Genomic DNA, 20,541 nt, shown 5'->3' on the forward strand with positions numbered 1-20,541 from the left:
AGTTATACAGCCTAAAACCAGCAAAAATATCCTGTGTGCTCAGATTGGCATTTTAACAGGAGAACATGTAATGACATATTTTATCAGATGTTAGAATGAGTTTGTTTATTGTCAGGCAAGAGCTCCCAGACTTTTTTTTAAAAAAAAAAAACAACAAACAAACAAACAAACAAAAAAACCCACAAGCCAAAAACTATTTTGATTTTAATCAAAAATGTATTTTCCTCATAAAAAAAATTCACATACTCACTGTGTCTACTCTACAGAATTTGTCCATTTCATTACACCATGTGTCAATCTTAGTATATCTGTTCACTGCAAAAAACTCGTGGCTAGTGTGTGTAATACAGCACAGGAGGAGGTATTGCTCAGTTCCACTACTTTTATATAATAATTAAAAAAAAATACAGAAAATGTTCTTGGCTACTTGCACTGTATTCCAGACTTAAAAGTCCCATGAAAGTTCTAGAAATTGAAGTTAATTGTATTTGGTTGGCAGAATACCCTTAGAAGCCAGTTAGTTAAAAGTCTTCTCTTATGCTGAGTCAGTCTATATTCCCATTTGTCGGCAGCAGCAAAGTCCAGGTGTCTGGTTCCTAAAAGAAATACTTCTTCTTGTTGCCTTTTTATTCAGCACAAATGCAGTCATGTGCTTTTATTTCAGAAATTAAGCGATATACTGACATATTTATGACATATTGGTTGGAACACCTATTACAGTTGCTTTTACTTCCATTGCTGTGCTTTTTTCTTTGCCCATGTCCCAAAGACTGATTAGAGGAGGATAAAGCTCATTGAGTGAAAAGGATTGTTTCTTCACGTAATTCTTTAGATAGCTGTGTCCAACATCGTAGTTCATCTCTCGTGAGATGGAGCTGTAGAGATATATCACAGAGATGATTCCCAAAAGAGCACCAAGGCAGGCAAGGAATCCTATTATGTTGTTCTTTTCATAGTCTTTCGTTGCCGAGTCCAGTCCTTTTGTGGTTACGTTGACACATTTTTTCTTATTCTGTGAGTAGATAGTGGGAATATCTATACAAATTTTGTATTCAGTTGATGGATTTAGATGCGTAAGATTATATACCTTTATATCAGATGGTATTCGAGCGCTCTGTGCAGCCTGAGAGTTTTCAGCTTTCAGAAAGGCTGTCCATCTAACACTGGACTTGAGAATTTTAGAACTTGCTTTCCATGAAACCAAAACAGAATTAGATTTTATGTCTTTTATTTTAATATTCAAAGATCCATTGCTGTCCTGAGGGAAAGAGCCGTCCACTTTAATCATGATAGACTTTAGATCTGCCCCGACTAAATTCGTCGCTATACATGTGTATAAGCCACTTTCTTTTTGTGTTACATCACGTATGTCTAATGTTCCTTCGGAATGAATGTAGTATTTATTAGAAATAGTATTAGGCAAAAGTTTGTGTCCTGATGGTGTTATCCAGTAGATTTCAGGTTCTGGTTCTGCTGTTGCTCTGCAGTGTAAGGAAATATGGCTGCCAGTTTTTAAATCCAGAGTGGATGGAAAACTTTCAGGAGCTATCAGGGGGAGACAGATTTCCATCATTTCCCTGAAGTGTATCTGTCTCACATTCTGGCCTTGAAATTCAGGAGGGTCTACACAAAACAGGGACTCTGGCTCCATGAAGCGAATGTTTGTTTTATTCATGTTAATCCAGCGAATGACACAATCACATCTAATGGGATTGCTGTGTATACTAACTTCTTTGAGGTTAGGCAAAGATTCTATTGTGCTGCGGTACAGGGCACTCAGCGCATTGCTGTTGAGCATGAGCGATTCCAGCTTGGGAAGTCTGTAGAATGCATTTGGATGAATGTATGATAATCTGGGGTTATTGGTAGCTTCTATCTTTCTTAAATCTGGCAAATTATCAACAGCAAGACTATCTATAGAAATCAGTTCAGGCATGTTATTAATTCCTAACTCTTTTAGGTGCAGCATATTGCTGAAATCTCCTCGTCGTATTCTGTTAATGGGATTCTTATTTAGATCCAGAAATTTAAGATTTGTAGCCTTTTGAAGAGCAATGTGTGGCACTCTAACAAATCTGTTGTCATAAAAGGAGATGCTTTCTAAATTGTCAAGGCCAACCAAAGCATTATCTGGTATTTCAGTGAGATTTATGCCTGCTAAAACTAGGCTGCGCAGATTAATAAGAGGCTTAAAGTTCATATCTTCGATTCTGATTATTGGGTTTTCTCCAATCATGAGAATTTCAAGATTAGGAGTAGCTTCAAACCACTTCCTGTTGATCATTTGCAGACCATTTGAATTGAGATGAAGTCTGAGAAGATTATTGAGGCCTATGAAAGCTCCCGGTGCAATCACAGAAAGCAGGTTATGATTAATATAAAGCTCTTGTAAATTGTGCAGTCCAGAGAGACATTCTTCAGGGAGTTCAGTAAGTTTGTTTTCTTCAAGGTACACTGAAAGCAACTGTGGTATCTTTCTAAGATTAATGCTGGTCACCGAGGATAAATTGTTCTGAGATAAATCTAGACCAGTTAAATTCACTGGGAAGTCTACTGAATGTTCAATTTTTGCAATATTATTAGTCTGTAGAAGGAGAACCTGTGTGTCGGCAGGCAGTCTGGCTGGAAAATTAAAAAGGCCTAAATCATTACAATCCACTGTTGGAGCCTCCATATACACAGACTTGGGAGTGAACCATGGTCTGATCTCGCATATACACGACTCTGGACAGTCTGCTTTTTTTTCTACAGCTTGTACTAGCGCAGTGATAACTAGGCCAAGTAGAAAATTAATTTTGAGTTGCATGTCCTTCATCTTAGCTCAAATGTTCAGAAAAGTAGCAGACCCTTTAGTATTCCACAATTATGGTTTTGGAATTCAGCACGACCTGGTCAATTGATAATACACACACTTGCATTTGTCAGATGATGGTCGCGAAGGACTTTCTTCCTGAGGATAAGTGATAAATTTGTAATCAACTTGTCCAGTAGTAAGAGGCATTTTGTGGAAATGAAGGTCACTCTGTCCTTGATGACATAAAATTGATAAGCTTTGTGAAGATGAAGTATGTATAGGTGGTCATAGGAGATTAAGCAATTCATTTATTTAGTAGTATTAACTTCAAATCCCATGATTGATTAGTGTTTGCAGGAATGACAGGATGACCTAAAATATAAGAAGAGGAAATAATTAGTATAAGAAACTATAAAGTTATAAATTAATTTAGCCATCTTTTGCTCTCTAATGTTAATTATTGCAAGTAAGAAAAGAAAATGACTGCGGTGCCTAGAGTATTGTAGGGGTATCCAGATAGCATAAATGAAGTTAATATAGTAATATATCTTTAGACTTGTAGCTTGTCATACATCCAGTAGAGCATTGCTCTACAGAAAGATGAAGATCCACAAAGTATAAAGCAAAATATATCAGTGAGATTTTTCTACATATTTTATGCTCCTATAAAATATTTTCTTTTTTCTTTCAGTTATCACTAGAAGCAGGCTGAGTTCTGTTGGCTTTGAGAATGTAAACACTGAGCAAAATCCTACAGAGCATGAATATTTAACTTTTGAACATTAAGTTTATAAAGAACATAATTTATGTGTAATCAAAGGAAAAAGGAATTGTTGGATTAATACACATTCCTAATGATGACATTCTTAGGCAAGCCTGTGAGATATTTATACAGAAATATACAAAATTGATAATCCACAGTTTTTATCATATTCTAATTCTTTTCATAGCCGCTGTTTAGGAAAAAAATTTGTTTTTTTCTTTAAAGTGATAATTAGAAAGAAATATGTACCTCATAATAAATAGCTTGTCGTCTTGCCAAATTCAGGCTAATTACTGGCTTGCTTATTTTGGCTTCAATAACTTCAATTGCAAGGAATAATAATAACAGAAAAGTGTCTTTAGAGTGATAAGAAGGAAAAAAAAATCTACACTAGCAATTGTTTCTTTGGTCTGTAGCTCTGCATTATCAGAAATTTGCTCTGAAGTTGCAGATTGTCTTCATGTCCCAAATTATAGTAAAGGCTGAAGCCTTAGCATCTTGAAGCATCAAATATGTCCTCTCCAGATTTTTGGTATGTACTTGCTTTTTCTGGGGAAAAAAAATACTGCTGTGACTGTACGTTGTGTTCCAAGCCATATAATTCAAAAGCTTCTGTGTTTTCGTATATGAAGTAGTACGCATTAATTGCTTCGTTTGCTTCACAATATAGACTTTACACTAACTTTAAATGGACTTTGTCTCAGAAGGCTGCCATATGATGCAGATTTGTGCCCTTTCTCCCCTTGCCTCTAGTGTTAAAATTCAGAGTGACATTGTTTACAAACTGTAAGGTAAGAGCAGTGCTTCATTGACATTGATAAATAACTTTTGAGGTATTTCTGGCATAGATAGACAGAATTCCAAAAGTCAAGCGTCAAGGATTTGGTTTTTAGCTTTCCTTTCCAGGCGCAGGAAGACTGGGCATATTGACCACATAGGTATTCCATATCAGCTCAGAGGAAAGGTGCTGGACCATGTTGAATGACATGAGCATTGGGCCAATTTCAAGTACATTCCGCAAGTCTTTGAGGCTGCTGTTTCTGTTATGTACATTTAAAGACATTTAATATTTTATTTTAACATGTAAGTATATCAATAAAGCGAACAGACAATGTGTGAGATAAACATACAGAAAACATTCTGCTGTTTTGAGGATTAATAATATGTTTTTATGCAAATGGCCCAGTTTATACTGAAACGCAAAGGCATGCTGACTGAAATAGTAAAAATGTAATCTGTTCTTTTGTTCTGGGAAATGAGATGAAGGGAGAAAAGAGGATGGCCATGGGGAGGAATTTTTTCAGTCATGTTCATGATGCACTTTCTAAAGCATGTCCCATTGACTTCTGGAATTTTTTTTGATTGTGTATTAAAAATATATCTGTAAGCCTGGCAAATACAATATATAAGCTTCTAATAGTTGAAAGGTTATTGGAAATCTTACCTGAATAGTAAATTAATTGAGATTCAACATACTGCTACTGCAGCTATCAAATCTCAGCATTTTCATCCCACTATGATGCTCAGGGACTTCTGTTTGGTGGAGGTACTGGGAAAGTATTCTGGGGAAGTATTAACTACATAGCTGACCTGGTTTTCTTCTCCTCCCTGGACATTTCCTATTTGGCACTGTGAAAAATAGGATGTGGAGCAAGACGGACTTTTCATGTGCGTCCCAGGTACCTGAGAGGCTGTACCAGTTAAAGCACGTAAACTGCTACATTTTTGCATACATGGAGCCAACATCCTCCTGGATTTGAGTTTATACTCCTCCTGAAATTATACTTCAGCTTCTATGGGATTCTCAAGCCAAAAAAAGGGTACCAGCAGACATTTTCATGTAGTATATATTAGAGTGGGCTTTCTGCAAAAGGCAGCAAAAAAGAGGTTAGAGATCCAGGTTGAAATTATTCTTCTTTGTGATTTAATCTGATGCCTTTTCTCTTTCTGGTGTACGTTTCAGCTAATAAGCCACCAGCTCAAGCTCATATGGTGTTCTAGCATAAATCTTTCTTATTTCTTCAGTTAAAGTGCTTCTGCCTTGTATAAAATATTCACTGGGGCTGAGTGCCTTGAATAACAGACTGTAGAATAATTTTCACACGCTCTCTCAGCCTGCACAGTCATCGTTGTTTCACTTCAGAAAGATTTTTGGTTTAAACATTGCCAAAGCTGTGTATTATTTTACATGAAAATGATTTTATATTAACTATCATTTGAGGTGTGGAATAAAAGAATGTTTCTGGAGTAGTATGGACATCCATGGTGGCTTATGAGATCATAGAATCATAGAATAGAATATTTCAAGTTGGAAAGGACCTATGAGGATTGTCAAGTCCAACTTCCTGCTCTTTGCAGGACAACGTAAAACTAAATCATATGACTCTAGTGCACATCATATGACATAGTACACAAAAAAGTGAAGTAGAGGAATGCACAGCAAAAATGGTATAGAATCATTTGAGTGGCAAAACATTTTTATTAGTCTTTTTGTTTATAATAATATTGATACACAATGTTGACAGAGAAGGTAAGAAAACATGGATTACTGGTGTTAAGTTTTCTGGTCCCACTTGAAGACATGAAAACCCAGAATCAAATTATGCAGTATGACTTTGTTTATGCCAACTGGTTGTATTGATTATGCGTGTGTGCGTGTATATAATTAATTTTCTAACCTTGAGATGTGTGTAAACCATTTTGAACTGAGAAGTGAGCTGCAGTTTACTGTAACAAAATAAACCTCATGTAAATTTATAGCTTGCACTCAACACTATAAACTGTAATTGAAGTTCAATTTCCTTGAAGAATGTAGCATCACAGAGATAAATGTTTGTATTGGAAAATAAGCATTTAACTTTGTGATACTTTCAACTTTGGGAATGCATTGATTCCCTTTCTTCATTAATGTACTGGTAATAGTAAGTATGTACTGATAATACTAAATAAAGATTAAATTGAAATACTCTTACTAACAGTGACTTTCAGAATTTTTATTAATGGGTTCCAGTGCTTTAAAGCTAAGTCCTTTGTACCATCTGGAGTTTTGTGTGACAGTTGTGTTTCAAATGTCCAGTTTTAAAGTTACTAATAAGGACAAAGAGAAGCGGAAGGCTATTTGTATGTTCTTTTGAGTAGTATTTAAAGTGTCTGAGATTTACATACACAGAGATATTTTCTAAAAGATATTTTCTAAAAGTAGATATTTTCTTAAAAAAAAAAATTAAATGAATTCAAATAAGGCAATTATGTCAGCATTATTTGTTAAGCAAAAATACTATTTTTATTATGCTTGTGGGTTTTGGTGACCTCTCAAGATTTTTGATGTGATGCAAGTGATTCTTAAAACTTGTACCTACTGTGTTGCACAATAGAAGAGCTTGTAGAGATGAAGCTCAGCAGGCAAATTATCACCAGTAAGCTGAGCTGTGGGATAAGAGTTTTCAAACAAGCAGCAGCAGGAGCTGTGCATCGTACTTTTGGAGTTTTTGATGTAATTCTTTACCTAGCTGCATTTATAAATCTTTATGTGCACTCTGATTGTACCTATATTTCTTCATCCAGATAAAATGGCATGGTTTGCTTCCTGATGTCTGCAGTTAAAAGGTCTAAATAGAGTTTGCATCTAAAAAGTTAGTATGGCTAATTAGTAGGGATATTCAGTATTTTTATGATTGTTTTCCTGTACTAGAACTTCTGTCCTAAATCTGTTTAAACCTTTGTGGACAGATTATTTAATTTCTTCTGGAAGTCTATCCCTATTGCAATCCATACTTAACTATCTTACTAAATATGGTGTGCCTCTTGCTTTTAAGGTATTATCTCTTTCTTTCAGAAAAATGCACCCTGATGCCTGCGACTTTTTGCAGCCTAATTATCTCTTGTGTAGGCAATGATTGGTATGTCTTAATTAGGTTTGTTTCATTTACTGCTATTGACAGCTGGAGCCTTGGTTTACAAGAGGGTATCACCATTATTTGAGCTGGAAAAGACATTCAGTGAATGAATAAACTGAGCAACGTTTCTCATCACTGGAGCAACAGACAGCTAAGAACCAAGTCAGAGTGGGCAGAAAGGAAAAGAAACACGTCAGGTTTTGGCAATCTTTCTTTTCCACTTCAGCAGTTAGAGAGACAGTGATAAAAACTAAAAATGCAGCAGCTACGCTGCAATGTGCCCTGCTGGCAATAAGGCAAACAGTTCACTTCACAAGGACCAATTTAGAGGTGGCAAGCATTTTGAAAACACAGCTGTTCATACAAAGCTACCTTTCAAACACATCAACTGAAAGAGCCACTTCTCAATTCTTGTCATTATAACCACTTTGAGCAGTTCTGGGGACAGAAATCTGGAAATGTCACTAACCAAAAATCGGGCACGGGACATTTCATACCTCACCTGATTGTACTTGCAGCACTTAGGGGTTTTTGGGTTTTTTTTGAAGTGTTAGTTATGGAAATATGCAGACTTAAGTTTGAACTTTTAGTGTTTCTGACAATTTTATAAGGAAATTCTTCCATGTGTGTTGTGTCATAAAAATAAAAAAAAAATTGTTTCATTGGGGAATTTTTTATTACAGCACGATTGATAAAAAGATGCAGCAACTTATTTATTTGACTTATTTCAAGAACTGGCACAGGAATCTTTGGGTTTTTTTCTCTATAAAAATGTAACTGGGATGTTTTTCTTGAAATATGTATGGGAAGTTTGTGACTGAGGCAGGAGTATAAATTTAGGTTAAAGCAGAAAAAGATAATTTAATAGATTTTCATAACAGAATCAGTCTTGAAATAAAATTTTTCTAGAAGTGAGGTCTACTAGTTGGTCCAATACAGTTGCTGGAAATTATATAGGCTTTGTTAAAATGGAAAGAATTTCTGCTAGCATATGTAGTCTTGCTTTCATTCTACTCTGGGGCAAAGAGTTTTATACAAAATCCTGTTTCTCTTTATGAATACAAATTAACAGTTCACTATAATGTGCTCTTACTGTTTTATAATCTTACATATAGCTACCGTATAAAGCTACTCAAATTAAAACATGAATGAGGATTTTTGGAAATTCGTGTGTTTCTGACAATCTCATTCCTGAAGCGTTTCAACTTGGGTAGCTGATGATATCAGGTGACCACTGGATTTTAAGAATCTTGGGTTGAAAACCTCAAAAGTGAATATCTGAAATATCTGGACGTGTTTGAAAACTTTGACTAGGGCTTCCTGTTGGGACCTTCAATAATTTTGGAAATCTACTTTACTTTTTTCCTAATGATTGATTTTTAGAACTTCAGGCTGGCCCTGAATAGCAGTAAGTGCAAGACGTAGAGGAAATGACAAACACAAGAATCAATTTGCAGTGTCGGAATAATTATTTCAGCTTATGTGTTTATATTTGTTTTGTGAACTTGTTACACCTCCTTTTCATTTTTTTCCTTACTTGGAATAAATTTTCCTGAGGGAAAGCCACAAGCTTAAAATGTTTAATATGGCTGTAAAACAGGACAAATCCTCACTCCTTAGACCATTACAAGATAAGAATGACACAATTTTGTACTTTTATACTTTATATCCATGGACATCAGATGCTATGAGGTTACTTTAATTTACAAATAAAGATAGATACAAAAAAACATTATGATCAGCTAGATTTACATGAGATTTACCCTTTCTCTTTCACTAATTGAGTTCAGACAGGGCAAGAAAAAGAAAGAAGTTACTATGACAATCTCTGAATATCCTCAGGTTTGTTCTTTTCCTCTCATTGTAGTCTAGTAGTTTACTATCAAGATCCTGGAATACTTTTCCAGACTTTGATTTTAGATTTTCTGTCTTTCTCATGTGCTTTTAACTTTTAATCGCACAGTCCCTAGCCACTGAATACATCTGACCTTTTCACAAATGTCATAGCAAAAGAAGACAAAAAGGTTGTTTGATGGTATTTGGTAAAGGAATTAAACATGTCAGTAATTGCAGTTACCTTATTGTTTTACTTCTTCTCCCAATGTGAAGTGCATAAAATAGTTTTTAGGTATTATTTTTGAGTGAGCAGAGATGTTGGAAAATTGTATTTAAATGACAGCAGGATGAATTTCAATGGAAATTATGTATTTCTTTGCCATTTGTGTTCTAATCTGTCATTTGTGTTCTAATTTCTAATACGGCATTCCAAATCCTCTTGCAATATTTTTAATACGTGGCAGTTAGACTACATCTAATAGTCTAATATACTTGGATTAATTGCAAAAGAAACTTTGAAAAGAATCTGAACAGATTTCTTGTTTTATTTTGTCTTCTTAAATCACATACTGAATGTATAATTCTGATGTTTTTATCTAGAAGTTTAACTGATTGTGAGTATTACTTGTTTTGATTTTTTCTTAAATAATAACTACACGTATTTTTTCCTAGTTTTCAGAGAAAACAGCAAGGATTAAATGTTAAAAATAAAGTTTCAAAGTACTTAGACCTTTGGTATCTGTATTATAGTTCTTAACTTTAGAAAGGTTTCACTGTGTAAGTGACTTACCGTTGCCATTATCAAGCAATTATGTTAAAAAAAATATTGCTGTAACTTGGGAAAGTAATGTGTTAGTTTAATTTAGATTTATTCGTACATGTTCAACTTCTTTTTGACAGTTGTCATGTTAGTAGTGGAGAAGCACATATTGGCAGTTACCTAGGCACATACTTGGCAAGAGAGCAGTCACGTTCTGGATGTGGGTGAATGTACCCAGTTACCAGATGCTTCAAGCAGATGGCCAGAACTGAAGACGAGTGAGACCAGTTTTGGCTTCATTTTCTAGAAAGCTACCATACTGATTCTGGGGGTCTACAGTACGTTTGACTAGTAAAGAGGCCTAGCCAAAATCCAGCAGAGCTATGGGCAAAATCTGCATTTTGTGATATTTTTTTTTCTATGTGGCTTTTGAAATGGAAATATTAAACCTGCCTAAAACATAGAAATAAGCATGTTCAGGTAGTTGTAATAAAGACAGAGAAATATAGTGGCTGTACTTAGCACATAATATTTTCCTTGGAAATGTATTAATTTATCTTTTTTTATTTATCACAGGAAAAAGGTCACTGAAATAATACCACAATAAACATGATAATTTTAGGAGATACAATTTCTATTCTATAATTTTTCAATAACAAAGATCTAGGCTTGAAAAACCTAAGTTTGTTTAAATCATCAGTCTTTACTGGCTGACTCCTAATGTTTAGTGAATTCACCTTTTAGTTTTTGGTATATTTGTGATTTGTTTTGGCAAATGGTCATGTCAAGGTAAATGCCCTTATAATAATTTAAAAAATTATCATTTCCAGTGTGCACTGTATTGATTATCAACTATAATAACCTAAAGATACAAAAGGGCTTAATGAATGCAGTTATATCAAGAACATCCTGCTACAATCCCAGCCAGTACTCCCCATTCAGTGGCAGCCATGACAACTTGATGTACACTTATAAATTATTACATGGAATGTGGTTTGAGATCTATGAAGGGAAAAAAATGCCTTGCTAAAAACCAGAAATAATTTATTTTTTGAGATGCCGGTAGTGGATAATATTTCTGTATCATGAATTTTCCTACCAAGTTAGGCTGAATTGCTTTAACTTTATAAATGTGAATATATTAGGTGATTACTTTCATTCTGAGCCACCTGGGGAATCAGGTTCACAATATGTTGTTCAACAGAAATGGATATTTTTTTTTAAATCTTGCTTGAAGCAGTGTAGAGAAATGGATTGATGAAAAAACGATTTCAGGATGCAAAAACTGACAATGAGTAAAGCAGAATATTATTGTAAAGATAAGGAAATAAAAGTTCTGTTTTCTGCTGTGTCTTATATCAGTTAGAGTGATTTATGCGTAGTCATAAATTACCAGCTCATAGAGATACTGTCATTTCTGATTGCAGAGGTATTTTGATTTGTATTTAGTTTTAATTACAGTTTTTGCTCAGCTGAGCATCTCGTTAATAACATTACATGTTAAGTTTTTTTATATGATTGCAAAACTAATGTTATTTTCAGACCTGAAATTATTGCTTTTTGTGTTTTTATGACCCATTCATCAGCTGTAACCCACACTATAGGATTATCGTGGTTCATTTCTTATTTCCTCAGAAGTGAATTCTTTAAAAAGCTGATCTTATTTTCTCTTTATGGCTTGCTTTTTAAAATAAGACCAGAAGAAAGAGGATAAATACAAGATAAATAAATAGCAATACTTACATCTAAGAACAGTATCCCTTCCACTGTGTGTGGCACTACAGCTAAATAATCACATAGTTCCTGGAACAGTAACTGAATCCTCTTTCAAGTGTTTTTCCTTTCCTTTCAAAATTGTAAATTTAATTAAACCATTCTATCTCTCCAGCATGTATAGATTCATAGCCACCTTCCCCACTCCATTTTTTCCCAATGTACAATCATTCTAGTGTTTCCTATTATTTTAAAAGAATTTTTTTGTATTTTGTCTAAAGTGAAAAATTCACTCAGTCCCTTAATGTTAGATGATTAGCATGACATTAGCATGTCGTAGAACAGGATTATTTTGATAATGAAACTTACATGATATAGCTGCATCTTGATTTTGTATTTCTTTCATAGCTCTCCAGCATCTATCATGCTTTTACATCACCTTTCTGCATTTTGGATGCCAAATCTGACAGCAGTGCTAAAATTAACATTCTGGTCTCCCAGAGAATTTTGACCAGTATTTATCGTTCAAGTATTCAAGTCAATCAACCAGATTGTGATCACTGTACTCAAAGCTTGCACTAGATTTTCCTTGACAAGCATAATTTCTCTTGCATTTTGTTGTGAATACTACTTATGATTCAAAGACTAGGCATAGATATCTGCTGTAGGTGCATATGTAAAGACATGTAGGAACACTACCTCCCATATTATGATAAGAATGTGAGAGATGCACAGATGTGTTTGTGCAGTGAAATGCATCTTGCTATGGGAAAATGGTTCTTCCAACTGAACAAAAGATAAGTTTGAATTAAGATGCTGAAAAAATCCTATAGAGGTGATTATGGAATGATAGAACAGTTTTGTTCATCACTGGTGTTGAAGTGGGATAGATGAACCGTTTCAAATTGTCCTTCCAGTTTGTCCTTCCAAAGATGGATTAGGCATAATTTTGTAATAATGATAATGTTAAGTCGAAGCAACCTGCTTTTTTATTGTAAGACATTTATTTTTAAGTCTGACTTCCACCTTTCTGCTTTCAGACAATGGCATGGTACTCTTTTCCAGCAGTAAAACAACTCGAATAAGTTAAGAAAGATATTTCAATAGTGTGACATTTCAATAGTGTGAAATGACAAATTATGCTTTCAAGGTCTAGTAGTAGTTTCTTCTTCAAATTTGGAAGACATCAGAGGAATATCAGAAGTAAGGAGAAAGGCATGGTATGCGTGCTCTACTCATAGAAGGACCGCTGGCACTAGAATGCCAAAACTCTTTAGTTTCATTTATCAACTATAGGTAAGGACTCTCATGGAATACTGTATATGGTTCTGGTCACTCAGGTTCAGTAAAATAAATTGGAATAAGGGCAGAAGAAATTACGATGAGGAAAATTATAATAAATCTTTGTGAAAAGAAAGTGGGAAAAAGAATACTACTTCCTCTGTAAAACAATTTTAGATTTGTTGACAACAGAAGAGAAATAGCTGAGTTGTTTTTACAAATATTAAGTACAGTGATATATCATTTATAGATAGATGAGGAATAGTTATATATATTGAAAAACCTGGAGCTATTTTACCTCCATGTATGTGCATGATAATTGTAAGAAAATATGTCAACTAAGAAGGGCCATATGAAGATTTAATTGGAAAAATGTTCTTCCAGTCGTAAAAATATTCTCAGAAATTGTTCCCTCATACTGCTGCTTGTCTTCAATGAATTAATAAACTGTTCTCCCCAGTTAACTAGGAGTATGTATGGAAACTACCTAGAATTAATGGAAAATATATACTCGCATTTATGGAAAATAACTAGGAGTATGTCTGGACAAAATGTAATGGGCAAACATAATGGAAGAACACTTTGTGTCCTATGTAAATGCTCATGAAGCATTTGAAGAAAATAAGGAGATTTCTGGATACATATCATAAGGTCTAGAGTACATCCCATGAAATAATAGAAGAAACTAGAATCAGAAGGGTAGAATGATGTCTTTTTTTTTTTTTTTTTTTTTCTGAGGGATATGTATATTTCAGTAACCTCCTCAGAAACTGCCCTTGGGGTTTTAGAATTTTCCAGTGTTCTCCGGAAGGAAAAAAAGCAGTTGGAATACCAAAGTTGCCTGAGCTTCTTTGAAGTCATCCATGTAATTTGCAATATTTGAAGCTATACATGTTGCTGTAGTTCAGAGAAGAAAAGTGCATATATACCCTGGGAGAGTTTAAAGCAGAGGACACATATCAACTCTGTGACATATGGAAGAGTTGTTTTACTTCTTAACTGGTCCTTCCTCAGCTGGTGTGTTAAAACCAAGCAGACAGTGTCTCAAGAGCATTTGATCCACCATCTCAAAAAGGAGATTCAGGTGACAAGGTGATTCTCTAAAAATGTAAGTAGGCCTACTTTCTTGCAGTAGTGTTTAATAGGTAGTGCAGATACTTTTGAAGATCAATAGCCAATTCACTTGATAGAGTTAGCTGATGTAATACACAAACCAACACCAAGAAATGTGCACTGGGGATTAATTTATTTCACCACAATTTAAACAGGTAAATGAGGATAACTTGGTTTTGGTGTGTGGCTTTTTCTGCTAGTTGTTATAAATGGGAAAGGAATATGTAGTTTAAGTTCTCTTGTAGTATAATTATCCGTCCTTCAGGCAATAGTTGTCACCTTGTTCAATATTATAATGATGGAAGTTATAAACCACCTGTCTGTCTCCTTGCAAATGACTTTGTGTCCTCTGTTAATGAGCGTGGAAATGTCACCTTAAATTGCTTTAACATTCTTAATACAAAGAAAACAAAGCATGGAAAGCATTTGAAGTTCAAAATCCATATCAGTTGTTAAGCTTCTGTTAGTATGCTTTAAACTGTCCTTATCGTGCTATTCTATGTGTAAAATGCAAATTTTGAAAGTAAATCCAGATTTAACATTTGTCATGTGGAACAGGGAGTGCAGAACGTGAGCATTCTAACTGTTATATTTTCAAACCCTGACCAGGTTCAGTTTCCAATACTGGTTGTGGAGAACGATCGTGATGTATTCCTGAAATTCTGATTCTGAAGTGCCATCCAGTAGCTTTCAGTTGGTTAAATGGTTGAGATTATTCTGGAATTACGTGAATATGCAAAGCAACACATCCAAATGGCTGAGAACTTGAAAAGTCCTGAAAACATTTCCCTGAAAGTGATAGAATGCTCCTTTTTGTCTCCTGTCGTTCATGAGTGATAATGTGAGACACATGCAGGGAAGATGAAGTAGCATTTGAAATCTATAGAAGTAATGAGTAGAAACCTACAGCAGTTATGAGGTGAAATAGCTTTGTTTGACAGTCCTTCAGGAGCAGGCTTTTAGGATTGATCAAGACTTCCATTACAAGCAGCAAGGAAAATACCCTAAAGGCCATAAAAATGTTTGGCTTGAAAATTGGGTTTCGGTTTCATTATATTTCCCATTTTGCTGCTAAACATTAGAATTGAATGATAATTGATAAGTTACAAATAAACTTGCTGTTTAGTTGCTTTTTTTTTTCTACAAATAATTATTCTTCAAGGGTCAACTTTTAAAACATGCAAAACATTTTAAGTTAGTTAATAAAAGCCTATCTTGCAACAAAATACTGAAGAATTATTGAGATGAGTTCTCTTTACAGTCAGGAGGTCTAAATCCCTTTTAATGTCCTTGTCGTTTATAGAGTCATATGGACACAGAAAACCGATATTCACTAGTCCAATGTTTTATGGAGAATCTACTCCAGGTGGAGACATAGATATTTAGTTACAAAAAACTAGCATTATCTTGAACGAAATAAAAATGGTTGACTGCAGTTACATATTGATGAAGATAAAGCAAGGCTTGGTATTCCTTTAAAAATTGTCATGTAGTGATCTGCACCAGTCCAGAAAGGTTTCGCAACAGGTTGAGAAGGTTGTTTTCTTAGTAGCTTGGTCTATTACCAAACCCTTTGTCATCAAGGGAATTCCTGCTTTGAAACGGACTGTTGTTTTGTTGAGAGTTAACAGATCGTTTGAATGTGCCTCCAGCAGGATTGTGCATCCTTTTCCTTATCGTGGCTATCCAGGATGACGATCTAATAAGTAAGGCAGTATCAAGGATGTTTTGAGTGCAGGCAATGCTCACTTAATGTTTGCAGATCAAAAAGTTTACTATTAACTATGCTCAGCTGATAAGCACTCATAGTTGTTTTTTCTTAGGCTGAATAATCTCATTTTAATACTGTGTACCTGCCAATCTGATAACCTAGGAAATGTTACGGTGAAGGAGTCTCGATGAGTTTCATTTATTCATCTTTCTGTCTTCCAAGCTATTTTCGAGGTTTAAATTCTTTCAGGAATTGCTATACGACCTCCCCTTTGTGACTGTGTCAGAGAAGTAAGAATTCTGTTCTGCTGAAGCAGAAAGGCTCCTGCGGATGCCCCCAGATACTTCTTCCCTATATATGAACCCAATTTCTAGGACTGTTAAGGCAACATTTCTCTCTCTGAACTTGTTACAGAACATCAGCCTTACAACCCACTAACTATTTTTGGTGAATAAGAAGGTTTGTTTTGATTTATTTTGCTTTATTGTATAGATAAAATAGTAGACTATATAAAAATGTGATCCTTTAAATCTAATGGAAAGATAAATCTGCACATTCTAGTGAAAAAAATCTTTCTGCTTCATCTGCTTAATTGTGCAATAGCAGATTTTTCAAGCTGTTATTAAGGTTTGAAATGATTAGCCTTCATTAGTTTGGTAATTAGTTTAGGCAGATTGTTTTGGAACAGGCTCATTCCTATCTTACTGCTACTGAGTCTATCGTATTTTTGCTACAAAAGTCACTCTGAAATAATTTTTCACCATGGTTTTAATTGCTTTCTCTTTTAAAAATAACAATAGCTAAGAACCGTGAAACAAAATTTGTTTCACTAGAAAAAATCCTTAATTCCAGAGGCTACACATACTGGTTTGATATTTTGTTATTTAGAAGTGTTAGGCTTGGCTTCCATTCTGCATTTTATAGAAAGAAAGTTCCAGGGCCAGATAGAGTTTTCCAAATAGGTATCAGAAAAATGCAGGTGATTATTTGGCTCTATCAGGCAACGTACTTTTAAAGCAACAGTTGTTTTAATACAGTCTTTATTAAATATCCTTTTTATGTTCAAAATTATCATCAGATTTCAATGACTTCTGTCTGATGTGACAATGTTAGTGGGGGCGCTGACACTTGCTGCAGTATCACATCTATTTCTTTGTAAAATAGATGTTTTCAGTAGAGTTAAAAATAAAGTTGCGGAGATTGGCCATAGGAAAGGAGGATACAGATAGTGTTCTGTTCTGCAGACTGGGTGCGTGTTAGAACCCAGCTGAGGTTAATTGTGATCCCATTAAATTTTGTGACTGGAAAATATTCAGAATACTTATTGGGTGCAAATCAACTTAAAGTAGCTCCATCCATGTCCCCCATCCATATCCCCCCAATGTAGCATTCATAGTCTTCCTGTCGGTCAACTTCACAGTTTAAAAGAAAAGTATTTGGTAAGAAAAGTTATCAAACTATTCAGGATGACTAAGGTTTTTTGTGGTTTTTTTGTTTGTTTGGTTGGTTTTTTTGTGGGTTTTTTTGTTATTATTTGGTCATCTCATTTGCATCTTAGCTTTGTAAAATAGCTGTGGAATTATAAGGATTTTGTTAACTTCCTCCTTGATGGCTAGAATTCTGAGCACAATTTCAAGTGATAACGTTATAATAAATTAAACTGTTGATTTGTTCTGAAAGCTATAGGTACAGACAGTTATAACAGGTTTTGTCTGCTAGAGGCAGACAGGAGAGAGTAAGATGAGGGGAAAGAGAATGGAATTTTCTTTTTTTCTTTTTCTATTTTGTCATTCTCTTGCTCACCATCTTTGGAAATTAACTGAGTTGGAAATAAAACTGAATTGATGTTAACTTAATTCTACTTCCACTCTACTTGGTGAATTCCAGCACTTCTCAGAAAAAAGAAAAAAAAAAGCAAAAAGACATTTCATTCCTTGGACGTTTGAGGGCTGTTCTATTGCTCAGGCTAAGGCTGTCTGTCTAATGGCTGTTTGGGGATCCATGTGGTAAGAATTAGACTTCTCAGTCCTTTCTAGGCCCAAAAGAGACAAGTGAAACCAGAATTTACCATGCCGTCAGCCTGCTACAAGAGCTCAGCTTTTATCACGCATAATGTGAAAGATCTCAAATTCTAGCCTAAGCTCCATGTCTCTTTGGGTTATCAGTGTTTCCTACTTTTTGCAGCGTGCTGTCATATGTATTAGATTTCACTTACCAGTTCCAGATTACAGAATTTAACTGCATGTTCTTTTTAATACTTTTTTTTTTTTCATTTAAGCAATATGAATAAATACAATAATTCGTATTTGTTGTTTGATATTCTGAGTTTACTGTTTACGCTGTGTAATACTTTCTGTTAGAGCTACTTTCTAAGTGAATGACTCATTTTTCATAAACTATTGCTCATGAACTTTGTTGAATCCAAACCAGAATTTGCTCTGTGGCTGAACAATAGACCCAAAATTCATTTTGCACAGCTTTTTGTGTGAACACAGATTTATTCATACAAATAAATTTGAAAAGCAAAAAAAGGATGCAAATACTGTCCTGAAATATCATTCAGAATGTCTCAGTAACCTTTGCAAATAGCTTTTGCCTTTTTCCCCAGGTTTATCTTCCTATGTTATAGATGTAAGTTCTAAAAATACTAGAAATACTTCTAGAAATACTTGTAAACTATTTCCTGAATTCTTATATGCAAGGAACTTGAACAGAATGGTCCAGTTCACAGTGTTTTTTTTCTGCTGGGAGATTCTTTTTATGCCACTTAGAGAAGTCTATTAATTCCTAAAGGCTCAATTGTGTCTGGTTAGGCATAGATTATAGAATAGTGTGGTGATGAACTTCATTTTCTAAGATAACCACATGGACCTAGAGCGCCTCTGGAGCTTAGACTTGTACAGAGTCACAAAAAACTTATCTTTCTAAGATAACCACATTGACCTAGAAGCCTCTGGCTGTGGAAATGGTGGATTTGAGGACAAGAACTTGAATATGGGGTTCTCAAATTTCATTTATGATAAGAAAAGCAAAAATCATCACAAGCCACTCTTTTCCAGATAAGCAATAAGATTTCTGACTGCTCCTTCTTCTCTGCCTAATGACAGAGATGTAGTCACAGTCAGGTTAAGTTTGCATCTGTTTGCTTCTATTGTTAAAAATAAAAATGAAATTTTATTAAACCAAAACATGTCATAATAAAGAAGCTACAGTTTGAGACACCAGATCATGAAGTTTCATTGATAAGAATAGGAGAGTACTGCACAGATAAATCATCTGTAAGGTTCATTATACACACCAAATTATTGCTCACTCACTTTGAAACAACATGTCTATGGCCTTGACATTTAATCAGAGCAAGAGTGGCATTTATTCAGTCTCATCTTCAGTAAGTCACCAATTAAAATTAGTTTTCTTAAGGCCAGTAAAATGCAAAATGCTTGTTATTTTTATACAGATTTTTATTTTATTACTTTATGTGCTTTTGCTTTCCCTTGAAGATCTGTTTGACGACTTTATAGAGTGGCTTTTTAAAAAATTTCTTTCTCTCTCTGTTTCTCTATCATCTCATGTATTTCATATATTTATTTTATCTGTGTATCTATCTATACCAATACAAGGCAAATCACAATCAGGATTTTGTTTAAAAATAAAGAGAACAATTTCTGGACATAAATATTTATGCCATTAAAACCAGTATTGGTTTCTATTGAAAGTGTACTTAGAGCAGGTATTAAGTTTATATAAAAATTAAAAGAAAGTAACATATACAGAGCTAGCACTGACTTGAATGCTTACATACAGATAGATTATACAACATGTAACCTCTGTGCTGTCATGAGTGGCTTTGTATATCTGTACTGAGTGAACTTAAATGTAATAAAAGAATTATAAATTCTCATTAATTGATGAAGGATTTGATGCACTCAAATAACTACCGTGAATACTCCTTGGTAGAAATTAGAGATTATCTAGTATTTTGACTCTAGTTTTACTTGTTCAGTAGAGATGTAGATTACGGTTTATTGGTATTTACATCCTCGTTAATTGTTTTGCATCTCACTATGAAAAACTAGGCTGAATACATGCATAACATATCAGAAATGCCATTAAGCAAATGATTCTGAATTAATGTTTTGCCTCTCTATGCTATGCAAAACAAATTTTCCCCAATTAATTTACAATTGATTACTCTATATTGTGCCCCAAGGGAATGCAAAAAAAAGTCTGTTTATATGTTCCCCACTATTCTGTTTCTGTAGTTTGATTAAACTAAGCATCAAAAGAATAATTTATTTTATGTATTACTAAAGGTAAATTCTGTTGAATTGTAAAAATCTAATCACTTTTTTGTGTGTGCGTGTATCCTGGACTAGCATAACATTGCACTTGAATTTATTGTTTTTATTTTTATATATCTGTAATAATTTGTTGAAGTATATGTGCTTCCAAAGGGACTGCCCAACATGTGTAGGTATATGTGGTATATATGAAATTAATGTGTTAGTCTTAATCCAATTCACAGTCATCCCTTAGGCCTTCATTTATGTCTGAGGCACTTTTAGCTTGAATTCTTCCCAAAGCCTAAATACAGAATTAGCCTCTATTCCCTCACCCTCTCAATCCAAGAGCTTCCTATGCTACTAGACCTCTTAAAACTTATGACCTGTTCAG

General features: G+C 34.4%; 2 protein-coding genes across 4 annotated transcripts in view; one reads left to right on the forward strand and one right to left on the reverse strand.

Annotated features, from left to right (window-relative positions):
* Positions 1–20,541, forward strand: part of IMMP2L (inner mitochondrial membrane peptidase subunit 2) — a 471,260-nt gene that overhangs the window by 197,962 nt on the left and 252,757 nt on the right. The gene's annotated exons all lie outside the window — the stretch shown is intronic.
* Positions 89–20,541, reverse strand: part of LRRN3 (leucine rich repeat neuronal 3) — a 34,994-nt gene continuing 14,541 nt past the window's right edge. Inside the window, exon 2 of the mRNA XM_074607409.1 lies at positions 89–3,166. Coding sequence (XP_074463510.1) covers positions 689–2,815 — 2,127 coding nt within the window. The 5' untranslated portion in view covers positions 2,816–3,166 and the 3' untranslated portion in view covers positions 89–688. The remainder of the gene's footprint in view (positions 3,167–20,541) is intronic.

This window comes from Larus michahellis, chromosome 1, assembly GCF_964199755.1.
Source record: "Larus michahellis chromosome 1, bLarMic1.1, whole genome shotgun sequence".
Taxonomy (NCBI): Eukaryota; Metazoa; Chordata; class Aves; order Charadriiformes; family Laridae; genus Larus; species Larus michahellis.